At 39.5% G+C, this 13,957-nt stretch overlaps 1 protein-coding gene and 1 pseudogene across 1 annotated transcript in view; one reads left to right on the top strand and one right to left on the bottom strand.

Moving 5' to 3' along the window:
• Nucleotides 1-3,033: 3,033 nt before the first annotated feature.
• The window catches only part of Aplf (aprataxin and PNKP like factor), a 103,722-nt gene continuing 92,798 nt past the window's right edge, over nucleotides 3,034-13,957 (bottom strand). Inside the window, exon 8 of the mRNA XM_045152205.1 lies at nucleotides 3,034-3,452. Coding sequence (XP_045008140.1) covers nucleotides 3,286-3,452 — 167 coding nt within the window. The 3' untranslated portion in view covers nucleotides 3,034-3,285. The remainder of the gene's footprint in view (nucleotides 3,453-13,957) is intronic.
• On the top strand, nucleotides 7,163-9,508 carry LOC105944292 (annotated as a pseudogene).

The following is a 13,957-nucleotide window of genomic DNA, read 5'->3' as shown; positions in this document are numbered from 1 at the left end:
GGGGGCAGTGCCCCACAGCATGCCTTCCTACTCTCCAAAAGTGACAGCAGTATTAACCAAAATAGATAAACATACAGATTTAGAAGGCATTTTGATGGACATAACCTTCCTATTTAGCCAAAGAATAGTGGCAGCTTCCCTCTAGGGCCTATGACCCTCCAAGCCATAGGCTTTTGATGTGGTTCTCAGTGCCAGGCACAAATTCCTTCCCTCTAAGCATTCTTCAAAGCGTAGGGACTCCCTGTTCTTGACCTTTGATCTGCATACTCTCCTGGGACTAAGAAGAAGCTAATCAACTGACAGGAAAGGCAGTAAAGGGGGTAGAACTTTCAGTGACACTTACTAGAAGTAAAGCTATCACAGCAAAGCATGTAGGAGATATATAAAGCTGAATTGGAAAAATCATTACCTCACAGAAAGGAACTAACAGCTGGGGGCATGGAAGGGCAGGAGTGGAAGAAACCTCTTGATGTCTTCTGAATTTTCTAACCTGTGATGCCTGACCTATTTAAAAATAAAGTTCTGGTTGGGGCGGTGTAGAAGTTTGAGCCATGTGAGTCATGGTGGCACATGCCTATGATCCTAACACTCAAAAGCCTGAGGAAAAAAAGATCTCAAGTTTGAAGCCAGCCTGAGCTACATACTGAGACACTGTCTCAAAAAAAAAAAAAAAAGTAAAAGGCTCATTCTTGGAGAGAAGCAAAAGCTATAATATAGGTTCTTTAGGAAACGGAGTCTTTCTATACATAGGTTTCTAGCATCTACTATATCATAAATAAATACTTCAGACAGAAACCACAGATGTACACAGGTATACAGGGATTGTTTCTTGGGATCTCTTCATGTCCATGGAAACAAGGCAGTACTTGCACTGCTCAGGTATAGATCCAAGTTTGTTACTTGCCTGGTCCTCATTTGGCACAGTTCTGAAGTGAGGCTGTCAATTTGTTCTGGACTTCTACCTGGCTTTCTCTCGTGTGCACATGGGAGAGGAGCTGCTGCACAGCCAGTCTCAAGAACTTGAGGAGGCCTTCTCAGGAGAAGCCAGAGCCTGGATAGTTCTTGAGTAGATATGTTTTCAATTTCTTTGAATGTATACCCAGGACTGGTAGATTAAAGAACCCTTTAAGGATTTAGTCAGTGCAGGACAGAAATTAGTTCAAAGATTTTATGTCCTCCGCACCCAACTCTCCAATCCTCTCAGAATAAAAGGATAAGTGACGGGAGGAATACATTCCTGACGAACAGCAGCCAAAATAGTGGATAATGGTCTACAGAAATATGTACTTTTGCCTGTTTCCATTTAAGTACATTTTAACATTGTGCAATTACTTAGAGATTTTTTTAGTTTTTAATTAAATTTAATTTTTTTGAGGGAGAGAGAGAGAGGAAAATAGAATGGGCATACCAGAGCCTTCAGCCACTACAAACAGACTCCAGACACATGTGCCACCTTGTGCATCTGGTTTACATGAGTCCTGGGGAATAAAACCTGGGTCCTTTGGCTTTGTAGACAAGTGCCTTAACCACTAACCAATCTCTCCAGTCTTTTTTGTACAGGTGCAGGGGTGAGGAACAGTTTTGTTCTAGATCAGTTGACCTGGAATTCACTATGTAGTCTCAGAGTAGCCTTGAACTCATGGCGATCCTTCTACCTCTGCCTCCCAAGTGCTAGAGATTAAAGGCGTACGCCATTATGCCCAGCTTGCAGAGATTTAAGACACTAAGTAAACTATATCCTACGGCATATAACTTTCAAGATACACATCTTTGGTTTCCCTTAGGGTAGAAAATAGCAAAAGTGCTTTTGTTATAGTGACTTCTGATTTGACAACACATCACCTGCTCTGTGCAGACTCAACTTGAAGAATAAGAAACACAAAGCTCTTAAAACTTCTATATTGGCACTGGAGAGATGGCTTAATCACTAAGTGCTTGCCTATGAAGCCTAAGGAACCCGGTTTGAGGCTTGATTCCCCAGGACCCATGTTAGCCAGATGCACAAGGAGGTGCACACATCTGGAGTTCATTTGCAGTGGCTGGAGGCCACGGCGCACCCATTCTCTCTCTCTCTCTCTCTCTCTCTCTCTCTCTCTCCTTCTCTATCTGCCTCTTTCTCTCTCTGTTGCTCTCAAATAAATAAATAAAAATAAACAAAAAAATTTTTAAAAAACTAAATTGCCTAAAATGAAGATTACTATGAGGATTAGAATGCTTTAGGATCACAGATACAGAAATATATTTCATTAACCTAGAATAGGCCAACATTCTAAACAATGGCAAACAATTGACTTGTTTGTTCTGCATTCAAAAGGCTAAAATGTCATTTGAGAAAACTGGTTAAATCATTGCTGTAGTCTTAACATAAAGGCAGTATAGTGAAAATCAAAATAATCACATAAGGTTAGAATTTTTAAAACTCATATTCTTTGATTTTGCCTACCTTTAAATTCAGACACACAATACTATTTCTTACAAACTGAGCATTTCTCTTCTATAGGTTAACATGATCTACTTTCAACATCATTTGGCAATATTTTCCATAGGTTTCCAAGGGTAAAAATAGTGAATGAAATCACAAACCTCACATCTAGGGCATCAGAATAGCACTCATTATATATATAATGGCTGTAATTTTTCTAAGCTTGTTTTATGTGAAGAGTTCTTTCAACAGCAGTGAATGAGGTATGATTGCCCACCCATCATGTAACTCACCTGGTCATAGTGCAGAGTATTATTTAAAAACAGAATCTTTGAGGGCTGGAGAGATGGCTTAGTGGTTAAACGCTTGCTTGTGAAACCTAAGGACCCTGGCTCGAGACTTGATTCCCCAGTACCCACGTAAGCCAGATGCACAAGGTGGTGCACGCATCCGGAGTTCATTTGCAGTGGCTGGCAGCCCTGGTGCACCCATTCTCTCTCTGCCTCTTTTTCTATCTGTCACTCTGAAATAAATAAATATAAATAAAAACAAAAAAATTAAAAACAGCATCTTTGAATAAAAGACCAAAGTTTTGTGCAACTTATGTTTTTTTATTACCAGTATTCAAAGTATATGAAAAATATCAGTTACTCTTTAACTTCTTTGTCTGATTGCTAGTTCCAGATGCTGCAAATAGGAATTTTAAAAAAGGAAACAAAACAACCTGGCTCACTGAGGGCTGATGTCTCAAGGCCATTTGCAAGACTTATGGAAAGAAGGAAAACAACCACTTAAGTGCTAATCAGTTCCTGACTTTTTCCCATAGAAAAAATATATATGTGAGACTTCTACTATTACAGAAGTTATTTTTTTCCTTTCATAATCTTTTTTGCTTCCTGTAAAAGCTCTTCTACATCTTCTTGCTCTTCATCTTCCTTTCCTGGATTCCAGTCAGAATCCTCGTCTGTGAGCTCACACTCTTCATCATTCAGGTCACACTCACTGGGTGGCCCAACACCATCATCTTCCTCTAAAACAGAATATTGATAAACAATGCATCAGTCACTGCTAAGCCTGGGAGTAGAGATGTCTCCTGCAATCTCTCTTTCTGCATCAAGACTTAATTTTTTTAATATATAACTTACTGCCACCCATTTCTAGAAAGGACATTAAAATTAGCATTTGCTATTTATTATTCTACCTTTTCCTGCCATGAGTTTCCTGAGACTAACTTGGCCCATGAGAGTGAAAACAACAGTTCCTTAATAAAAACATAATCACATCATGTTACCTTTCCTTCCCAGCTGGTAGGAAGTATTTTATACCAGTTATTCTTGGCCCTTCCTGACATCATTCTACTCCTCACCTCCACTGACTTGGCCAAAGAAATAAAAGTGGAAGTATTAGGTGCTACTTTCAATTAGAAGCTTGGAAATGACACGTTAAGAAACAACTAGAAGGAGTTTGTCTGGAAATCTCAGTAGTAGAGTGTAATTCCTGATGGACAGCAGACATACAGATAAAAACCTGTGAAGTCTGGAGATAATTTGGGAAAGTCCTACCATGTCTGAGTTCTCTTTAGAATGTTCAAGTTCTCATCTTTACTCTGAGATCTTAGATCCCAGACTGCTGAAGGGAAGGTTTCCTGTCAGACTCCCCTGCCTAGGTTTGAGTCTGGTTCTGTTTTGTCCTATTTTGTACCAGAAAATCTTGATGGTCAAAGCACAGCTTGTGTCTTCAGGGGAAAATGGCTCAGGGCTGGTCCACTGTAATGGATTCTTGACTTTATTTCTGTCTCATAATTCTTTACTACTTTATAATCTTTTTCATGTTTGAGAAAAGATTATTTTAACTATGTTTTAGATTGTTTTTAAAAGTATCAATGCCTGTACTTTTGTATGTCTCTGTTCACACCTTCCTAAAATGGTTACATGTTCCATAGAGATAAAATTTAGATGAAAACCAAAGGAAGATGCTGGAGAGATGGTTTAGCAGCTAAGGTAATTGCCTGCAAAGCCAAAGGACCCAGGTTCAATTTCCCAGTATCCATGTAAGCCATACGTACAAGGTGGGACATGTATCTGGAGTTCATTTGCAATGTCTGGAGGCCCTGGCATGCCCATTCTCTCTCCCTATCTGCCTCTTCCCTCTATCTCTCTCAAATAAATAAATAAAAATAAAATAGAAATGAAGTTATATAGCTATAAATTCTGACAGCATATAAATTTATATTTCTCCTAACATCACAACTCATTCCAGAGAGGATCTGAGGTAGCTTACATTAAACAGTAATGTAATAATAAAATACAAATAAAGTAACAACTAGTAACATTAAAAGCCATATAAATGTCAACCTCAAATTTAATATTATTAGTTCAGCATCAAATTCCTCTGCAAATTTCTTAGCCAAGCCTAAGAAGATTACATAGGAATTTGCACAAGTCTTATTAGCATAACACAGGAAGCACATTGGTTCCTGAAGAGAATATTGTATGACACTGGTCTTACCTCCTGCTGAACAGCTCGAGGGAATGTTCTATGTCCAGCTAATCTTAACTCATCCTCATTTAATGGCAGAATTCATTTCAGAAATAACTGAGATGCCAAGAGGCTGAGAGTTGGGGAAGGTGGTAAGCAAGAAAAAAACTCAATCTCTATCTTTGTTCATTTTCTTCTTGGAAACCTCATATGCTTTTTCGTAAGATATGAATACAAATGCCCATTTAATATATTCTAATACTATCTCAGTAAATTGTTTCCTTTCAGACTCAGAAATCTTCTTAATAATTTATAAGAACATCTTGTATTTCAGCCAAGGTCCAGGTGAAACCACAGAGGAATTGGGGAGATCAGCAAGAGTACTGCTTCCATGGTGAGCCAGGGCAAATGAGACAGCTGCTGAGGACACTCAACTCCTAGTAGAAATTCAGAGGCTCCTAAAAGCTTATAAGTGAAGTAGACTTAAAATACATCCACCAAGGGTCAGGGAGTTTTGTGTTAGAGGGGCCAGAAAGACTGTAAGAGCCACAGGTTGGGACGTTATACTCACAGGCATTGCCTCCCCCCAATAATTGATTGCTGCTCCCACAACACATGACCCTCCATCCCATGTGGAATACCAGCAACCCCACAGAAAGGGCCCCAGTGGAATGTGGGCAGGGAGGAGGAAGCAGATGGTACCAACACATGATATATCCATATAAAATGTGTTCTTAATAAAAAAATAATATAATAAAATGAGAAGCTGCTTTCAGTGAAAAAAATTAAAGCTGTTAAAAGAAAATAAAAAAGAATTTATAAGAAAAGTAGAAACTGAGAAAAATCTTATTGGCTACTTCTTCAGGGTCTTTTGCCTTATCAATCTCTAAATGTTGGATATCCCATGTTTCGGGCTGGGTCTTTCCTCTAAAACACTCCATAGAGGATTCCATCCAACATTATATCCTAAGACTCTCAGCCAATGTTTAAACCCTCATCCACTACTCTGAATTCCAGTTAGTCAGCTGGCTGCCCACTTACCATGTCTATTGTGGAGGCTAAACTCACACCTGGAACCTAAGGTTCCCAGAACATGCCTTGAGTCACTTTAGTCAAATTTGATCTTTTTTTTAAAATTGTTTTCATTTATTTATTTGAGAGAGTAAAAGAGGCAGACAGACAGAGAGAGAAAGAGAGAGGGCTTTCCAGGGCCTCCAACCATGGCAAATGAACTCCAGATGCATGCACCACCTTGTGCATCTGGCTTACGTGGGTCCTAGGGAATTGAAACTGGGTCCTTTGGCTTTGCAGACAAGTACATTAATGGCTAAGCTATCTCTCCAGCCCATTATCATTTTTTTAAGGGTCTTGGTTATATTACCTCTCTACCTTCTAGATGGAGTCATTTTGAACATCCCTTGCCCCTGCCACTAAAAATCCAACTCTCATATCTGGATCCTGTTGGCTTTATTTTCAAAGATTTCACCACATCTTCTCTAACACTATAATTCAAGTATTATCATCTCATTTTTCAATAACCTTTTGAAGAGCCTTCAGGCTTTCATTCTAGCCTCTTTTCTGCAAGGAAACCAGAAAACCTTCCAGTAGCTCTCCATCTGAATAAAATCTGAAATCATTTTTTGTACAGGACCCTGAACACCTGGACCACTCTTTTGAATGCACAGTGTACCTCTCTACCTCTCTACTTTCCCTGTCTGTCTCAAAACAAGGTCTCACTATGTAACCCAGGCTTGCCTTGAGCTTGCAATTCTCCCCGGGATCATAAGTGTGTACCGCCATGCTGCTCCTAGAACAGTTCAAGCATGATCATCACTGGGTTTTTTTTTTAATTTTTTTTTTAATTTTTTTTTTTAAATTTATTTATTTGAGAGCGACAGACACAGAGAGAAAGACAGATAGAGGGAGAGAGAGAGAATGGGCGCGCCAGGGCTTCCAGCTTCTGCAAACGAACTCCAGACGCGTGCACTCCCTTGTGCATCTGGCTAACGTGGGACCTGGGGAACCGAGCCTCGAACCGGGGTCCTTAGGCTTCACAGGCAAGCGCTTAACCGCTAAGCCATCTCTCCAGCCCATCACTAGGTTTTTGAACATGCAATTACTCAGATGATCCCACCAGCCTTCCCTGGGGTCGGGAGCCGCCCACCCGCCCGCCCAGGGCTCACCTGTTGCTCACACCTGTGGCCCGGCTGCTCTCCCCGGCAGCGGCACCACGGACCTCGCTTCAGGCCATGACTACATTCTCAAGAAAATGAAGAAAAAGCTTCTGAATACAGAGGCTCTGCAATCAACCAAGTAGTGAGAAGAGAGAAAACTTGCTACTGTTTGTAGGACTGAATAATCTTGGTAATACTTGCTATCTCAATAGTACTCTGCAGGTATTATATTTTTGTCCTGGTTTTAAATCTGGAGTGAAGCACTTATTTAATATTATTTCAAGGAAGAAAGAAGCTCTCAGGGAACTGAACCCTATGCATGAAGGACATCTACAGCATGATGCACAGGAAGTACTACAGTGTGGTGGTTTGATTCAGGTGTCCCCCATAAACTTAGGTGTTCTGAATGCTAGGTTCCCAGCTGATGGATATTTGGGAATTAATGCCTCCTGGAGGGAGTGCATTGTTGGGGGCGGGCTTATGGGCTTTATAGCCAGTTTCCCCATGCCACTGTTTGGCACACCCTCCTGTTGCTGTGGCCCATCTTATGTTGGCCAGGGGGTGATGTCCACCCTCTGCTCATGCCATCGTTTTCCCCTGCCATCGTGGAGCTTCCCCTTGAGCCTGTAAGCCAAAATAAAACTCTTTTTCCCAGAAGCTGCCCTTGGTTGGGTGATTTCTACCAGCAATACGAACCGGACTGCAACATACAGTGCATTTTGGGAAGCATTCAAGAAACATGCCAACTTCTAAAAAAAAAGAAGTGACTATGACAGAATTATCTACTAAGGTATAAGAAAAATTTGATGAGAAAGAGGAAATGAGTGGTGTTAATAGCCTGGAGGCAGACAATATGAGAAATTCTGAGGACTATAAAGAAAAACTCCCCAAAGGGCACAGGAAAAGAAAAAGTGACACTGAATTTGGTAGCCTGAAGAAGAAAATCAGCCATCGGAAGAGAACCAGAGACAGACTAGACTGAAAAGAAAAGCTGCTGGTGATACGTTAGAGATTCCTCCCAAAATAATCCCCAAGTGTGTTTCTGAAAATGAGAGTGCAAAATCCTTCACAAAATAAATCAAGAGTTAAAACAAACTGGTTAAAGTCCACAACAAAGCAACCCAGCATTCTTTCTAAATTCTGTAGTCTGGAAAAAAGAACCACAAACCCAGGATCCAAAGGACCATCTAAAGAAAATGAGTGTGACCTTGAAGAGGACTAAGGGAAGTGTGAAAGTAACAGCTCACCTGATGGTTGTGGACTTGGGTCTCCTGAGAATGGTACAATGGAAAATGGTGATGAGTTAAGCCTATAAACAGAGGTGCAGAGCAGATTGGTTTTGAGCTAGTGGAGAAATTGTTTCAAGGTCAGCTGGTATTAAGGACTCGCTGTTTGGAATGTGAGAGTCTAACAGAAAGAAAAGAAGACTTTCAGGATATTAGTGTGCCCATGCAAAAAGATGAACCTTCCAAAGTGGAGGAGAGCTCTGACATGGAGGAGAGCTCTGACATTTCTCCAGAGCCCAAAACAGAAATGAAGACCTTGAGATGGGCTATTTCACAGTTTGCTTCAGTGGAGAGGATTGTAGGAGAAGATAAATATTTCTGTGAGAATTGCCATCATTATAATGAAGTGGGGCAAAGTCTGTTGTTTGATAAAATGCCTGAGGTGGTGACTATTCACTTGAAGTGCTTTGCTGCTAGCGGCTTGGAGTTTGGTTGCTATGGTGGTGGACTTTCCAAGATCAACACTGCTTTGTTGACACCCCCTAGACTGTCACTAGAAGAATGGAGCACAAAGCCAACAAATGACAGCTATGGACTGTTTGCTGTTGTGATGCATAGTGGCATTACAATTAGTGGTGGACATTACACTGCTTCTGTTAAAGTGACTGACCTCAATAGTCTAGAACTAGACAAGGGCAATTTTGTGGTTGATCAGATGTGTGAAATAAGTAAGTCAGAACCACTGAATGAGGAAGAAGTAATGGGTGTGGCTGAAAATTATGATGAAGTATCAATCAGAGTTGGTGGAAATGCCCAGCCTAGTAAAGTTTTGAACAAGAAAAACATAGAAGCTATTGGACTTCTTGGAGGACAGAAGAGCAAAGCAGATTACGAGCTGTACAACAAAACATCTAATCCTGATAAGGCGGCCAGCACAGCATGTGCCGAGAATAGAAATTCTGAAATGAATGATACAAATGGGACCCATGAATCTGGAAACAAGGAATCCAGTGATCCAGATTCACATGAGTGGATTTGAGAACAAGATCTCATACATAGTACAGAGTTTAAAGGAGTGTGAGGGAAAGTGGTTGCTTTTTGATGATTCAGAAGTGAAAGTGACTGAAGAGGACTTTCTGAATTCTCTTCCCCCTCTACATCTACTCCTTACTTGCTATTTTATAAGAAATTATAGAGTGAGTATATTTTCACTGAGTGTATATTAAACAGACTTGGACGAACACTGGTAAAGTTGATGACATTAAAGAATCTAGTTTTATCTTCTGAAGCTATTGGATATTATTGGTCTCTAGGTTTCTATATAAATGTGAATTACTCAAAACCACGTTAAATTTTTAGAAATCATTTTCCTTAGTAAAGACTAGTGATGGATTAACTTCTGTGAACAAACTTGTATAGGTTCTTAATTGTCCAAAATGGAAGCAGTTAAACACATTTGGATTTACACCTATATCTTGTGTTTGCTTTTTAAAAATAAAGTGCTTTAGCCAGGTGTGGTGGCACATGCCTTTAATCCCAGCACTCGGGAGACAGAGGTAGGAGAATCACCATGAGTTTGAGGCCACTTTGAGACTCGATAGTGAATTCCAGGTCAGCCTGGGCTACAGTGAGACCCTACCTCGAAAAACCAAAAAAAAAAATTTTTTTTTAAATAAAGTGCTTGTATTTGTATTCTCCATATTTTGGAGTAATTATTTACTTGATATTTATAGGTCTGCGGCTTTTCACCCAAAAGACTGAATCTTATTGAATCTATTTAGTTTTCTAGCAGTCATGCAGCTTAATCTTGGGTGGGCTATATCAGAGGCACAAAGTCTAGAATGTGGATATTCATAATGGCGTACATTTTGTGCCTTGAACCACTATGGAAAGTGTCTCAGAAAGCTCAGATAGTCCCCGCTATCATCATAAGAATTTTTTGTGTTTATATGAAGATGACTGTGTTCTAGTAATCTTTGGGCATGACTAATTTGTATCTCTTCATACTCATTCTGCATGATCTGTATATAGTACAGAAAACTCTTAGAGGTGTGACCTGAAATTTAACTTTGTAAAAAACTGGGAGGTCAATAAAATTCAAACTGTTTAACAAAAAAAATTTCCTTATATCTATCATTATTTATATTTGTTTATATGTTTATACTTCTTTAATAGAAAGCCCAGAATCTAACAAAACCACCTTTAACAAAATTCAAAGTCATTGTCAGTTAAATTTTATCCACAAATCTCTTAAGAATGGCTTCTTAAATTGCGGTTTTAATAAAGAGACAACATTTTGATGTGAAAGTAAAGACAGCCCTGGAGTTCAACTGTGTGCCTACAGAATACTTTTATTTTTTGCAGCTTCTACACACGGGTTTTGCTGTGTAGCCTGGACTGGTGTCAGGAATCATGATTCTTCTGCCTCAGCCTCCGAGGTGATTGGACAACAGGAATGCACCACCAGAACAGGTATAAACTTGCTAATATAGTTTTAAATGCTGACACATGATTATTCTTGTGAAACCAATTCAATTCATGGACTGTGTTATAAGTAGATTCAATTAGCAATTTTAAATCTTACACAATGCAAATGATATTTAGGATGTTTTAAAAATATTTTATGGGCTGGGGAGATGGCTTAGCGGTTAAGCGCTTGCCTGTGAAGCCTAAGGACCCCGGTTCGAGGCTCGGTTCCCCAGGTCCCACGTTAGCCAGATGCACAAGGGGGCGCACGCGTCTGGAGTTCGTTTGCAGAGGCTGGAAGCCCTGGCGCGTCCATTCTCTCTCTCTCCCTCTATCTGTCTTTGTCTCTGTGTCTGTCGCTCTCAAATAAATAAATAAATAATTAAAAAAAAATTTTATCCATTTATTTGCAAGGAGGGAGAAAGAGGAAGAAAGAAAGAGTGAGAGTGAACATGCACAAGAGAAAGAAAGAGAAAGAGAATGAATATAAATGGGCAGGCCAGGGCCCCTAGCCACTGCAAATGAACTCCAGATACATGTACCACTGTGGGCACTAGGGAATTGAACCAAGGTAGTTAAGCTTTGCAGGCAAGTACCTTAACCACTGAGCGATCTCTCAGGCCCCACTTAGAATTTACATTTTTGTTCTTTATTGTTAGTATCTGAAGATGTTTCTAAAGAACTATCTCTGTCTTTTAGTGAAACTGTGCCATAGAGGTAATTAAACTTAACCTATGAATAAAATGTCTCCACTATAAAAAATGTTTTATGCAAAAGGAATATGAAAAACACTAAATGTAAAGGAAAAAACTCCACATATATTCTTTAACTGTGCAAACTGAAACAGTATGATAGCTATGGACATGCATTTAAAGTGATGAAACTGGTAGTTTCCATAAAGCTTGATATAGTACCACTTGCTAACTTCAAAGAAACATTCTCATACAAGGACACTTTTCAATTAGAAAAATGGGAAACTCAGTCCTGAGTCACATCGAAGGAGATCTCCAGCCATGACTCCCATATTGCACAAAAATACCACTGCTATAAAAATGTCTATGGTACCACAAAATGATTAGTTAGGTAGTTAAACCAATGATAGATATATATATGGATAGATAACTGAAAACCCAATAGTAGCCTTTTCACTAACTAGATAACAAAATACAATTTTGTAATTTTAGTTTTTGTAGTTGTGACTTCAAAAATCCACTGGAAGTTATCTGTGCACAGAATTAAACAACATAATGTGTCTTTAAATTAAGTTTATAGCATTAGCCAGGTATGGTGGTGCATGTTTAAATCATAATACATGAGGCTGAGGTAAGAGGACTACCATGATTTTGAGGCCAACCTGGGACACAGAGTAAGTTCCAGGTCAGCCTGGGCTATAGTGATCCAGCCTCAAAAGAAAAGAGGAGGAGAAGAGGAAAAAGAAAGAAGGAGGAGGAAGGGGAAGAGGAAAAGAAGGAGAAGGTGAAGAAGAAAACAAAGAAAGGGAGGAAGGAACAAAGACAAAAAAGAGGTAAAGAGTTTAGAGAACTGTAACCTGTATTATACCTAGTGTGCATGGGGGGAGGAAGGAAGAGATTCAGCAGGAATGAGGGGGGCATGAGGGGCAATGGAGGTTTTATACGATCTAATTACAACATATATTTGTCTGAAAAAGTCAAACAACAAATAAAAATAATAAAAAATAAATATAAGTTCTGGAGAAATGACTTAGCAGTTAAGGCATTTGCCTGCAAAGCCAAAGGACCCAGGTTCGATTCCTTAGGACCCATGTTAGCCATATGCACAAGGGGGCACATGCATCTCAAGTTCATTTGCAGTGGCTGGAGGCCCTGGCATGCCCATTCTCTCTCTTTCTCACTCTCTCCCTCTTTCTCTGTTAAATAAATAAAAATAAAATAATTTTTAAAAAGAAATATAATTGCTGAGTGGCTCTGCATAATCAGAAGTGAGCTTGTTTCTTCTCAATCATCACCAATAATGTGTACAGGTTTTTTGCTGCAAGTTACTGCAATTCTTATTTACCTGGCCATTCCCACCGCCACTGTAAAAGTTAGTCCTGAAAAAGAGCACGGCTAGAATGACAAGGTTAAACTAGGTGACAGAAGTCCAAACATCTGTGTCATAAATAAGCCAATGATGATAAATACCACTTTATCTAAAGCAATTAATTTCTTTAAATCTATGAATAAAGTGATTAAATGATCCTAAAGATCCTTGACAATTCTATCTAACATGATCATCTCAAAGTCAAAGGAAGAATCTTCAGTTTCTCTAACAATCAGTGAAGCAATGTGAAAATGGACTGACAACTTGACTAATTGAAGGCCAATTCAAGGAAATTCACTGTCTTTATTATTAAAAACTGCTGAACGATACTTCACTATCATGATGGTGAAAAACAACTTTAAGTAGTAAACTCAATATTTAAGTCCACATGTTATTACCCATTTGATATCAGGATATGATAACATTAGATTTCTATACTTTTGCAGAGGAAGTTGTACTATAAGGACAAACCCAGGGCTGGGCATGTAGCTCAATGGCAAAGCACTTGCCTAGCACAAGGCCCTGGGTTCCTTCCCTAGTACTGTGGAGTAGGGTTAAGGAAGGAGAATTTTCCAATACAACTGATTAATATATTATTAACAATACAATAATGAAATTAAATAAAGTAATATGCCCCAAAATTTAGTTAAAACTATTGAAATTATGAATTGTTTATTTCTGGACATTTTCTATTGTAAACTTTTATATCAAGGTTAACTTCAGATAGCAGAAACAGAGGAAAGCAAAACTTTAGATAAGTAAGACAGAATTACTATGTATAAGAAAAACTGTGTCCCAAAATACCTGAACTTTTTGTTATTAAGAAAAACTGGGGACTTCCGGCCAAGATGGCCACTGCCTAGCTGCACTGCAAATCCCAAGGAAAGAAAGATAAGAAATTAAGGGTTTTCTGGGTCTTCTTGACAGTGGCATGTCACAGAGGGGGGTTAAACAGGGAGTTGCAGACCCCCTCGCAGGCAAGTAGACCACCCCTCCTACCAAATAGCCACTGCACCCCGCCGCCGTGCTCCGATTGCATGCCAATCGCACGCGGATAGATCCCTGTGTGCAGAAGCTTAAACTGCTCTGCACACCTGCTGACATTACTGCTCCTGCTGCTGCACGTTCAC

Source organism: Jaculus jaculus, chromosome 6 (genome assembly GCF_020740685.1).
Source record: "Jaculus jaculus isolate mJacJac1 chromosome 6, mJacJac1.mat.Y.cur, whole genome shotgun sequence".
Classification (NCBI taxonomy): Eukaryota; Metazoa; Chordata; class Mammalia; order Rodentia; family Dipodidae; genus Jaculus; species Jaculus jaculus.
The sequence above is the reverse complement of the archived record's forward strand: the minus strand, read 5'-3'. Positions and strand labels throughout refer to the sequence as shown.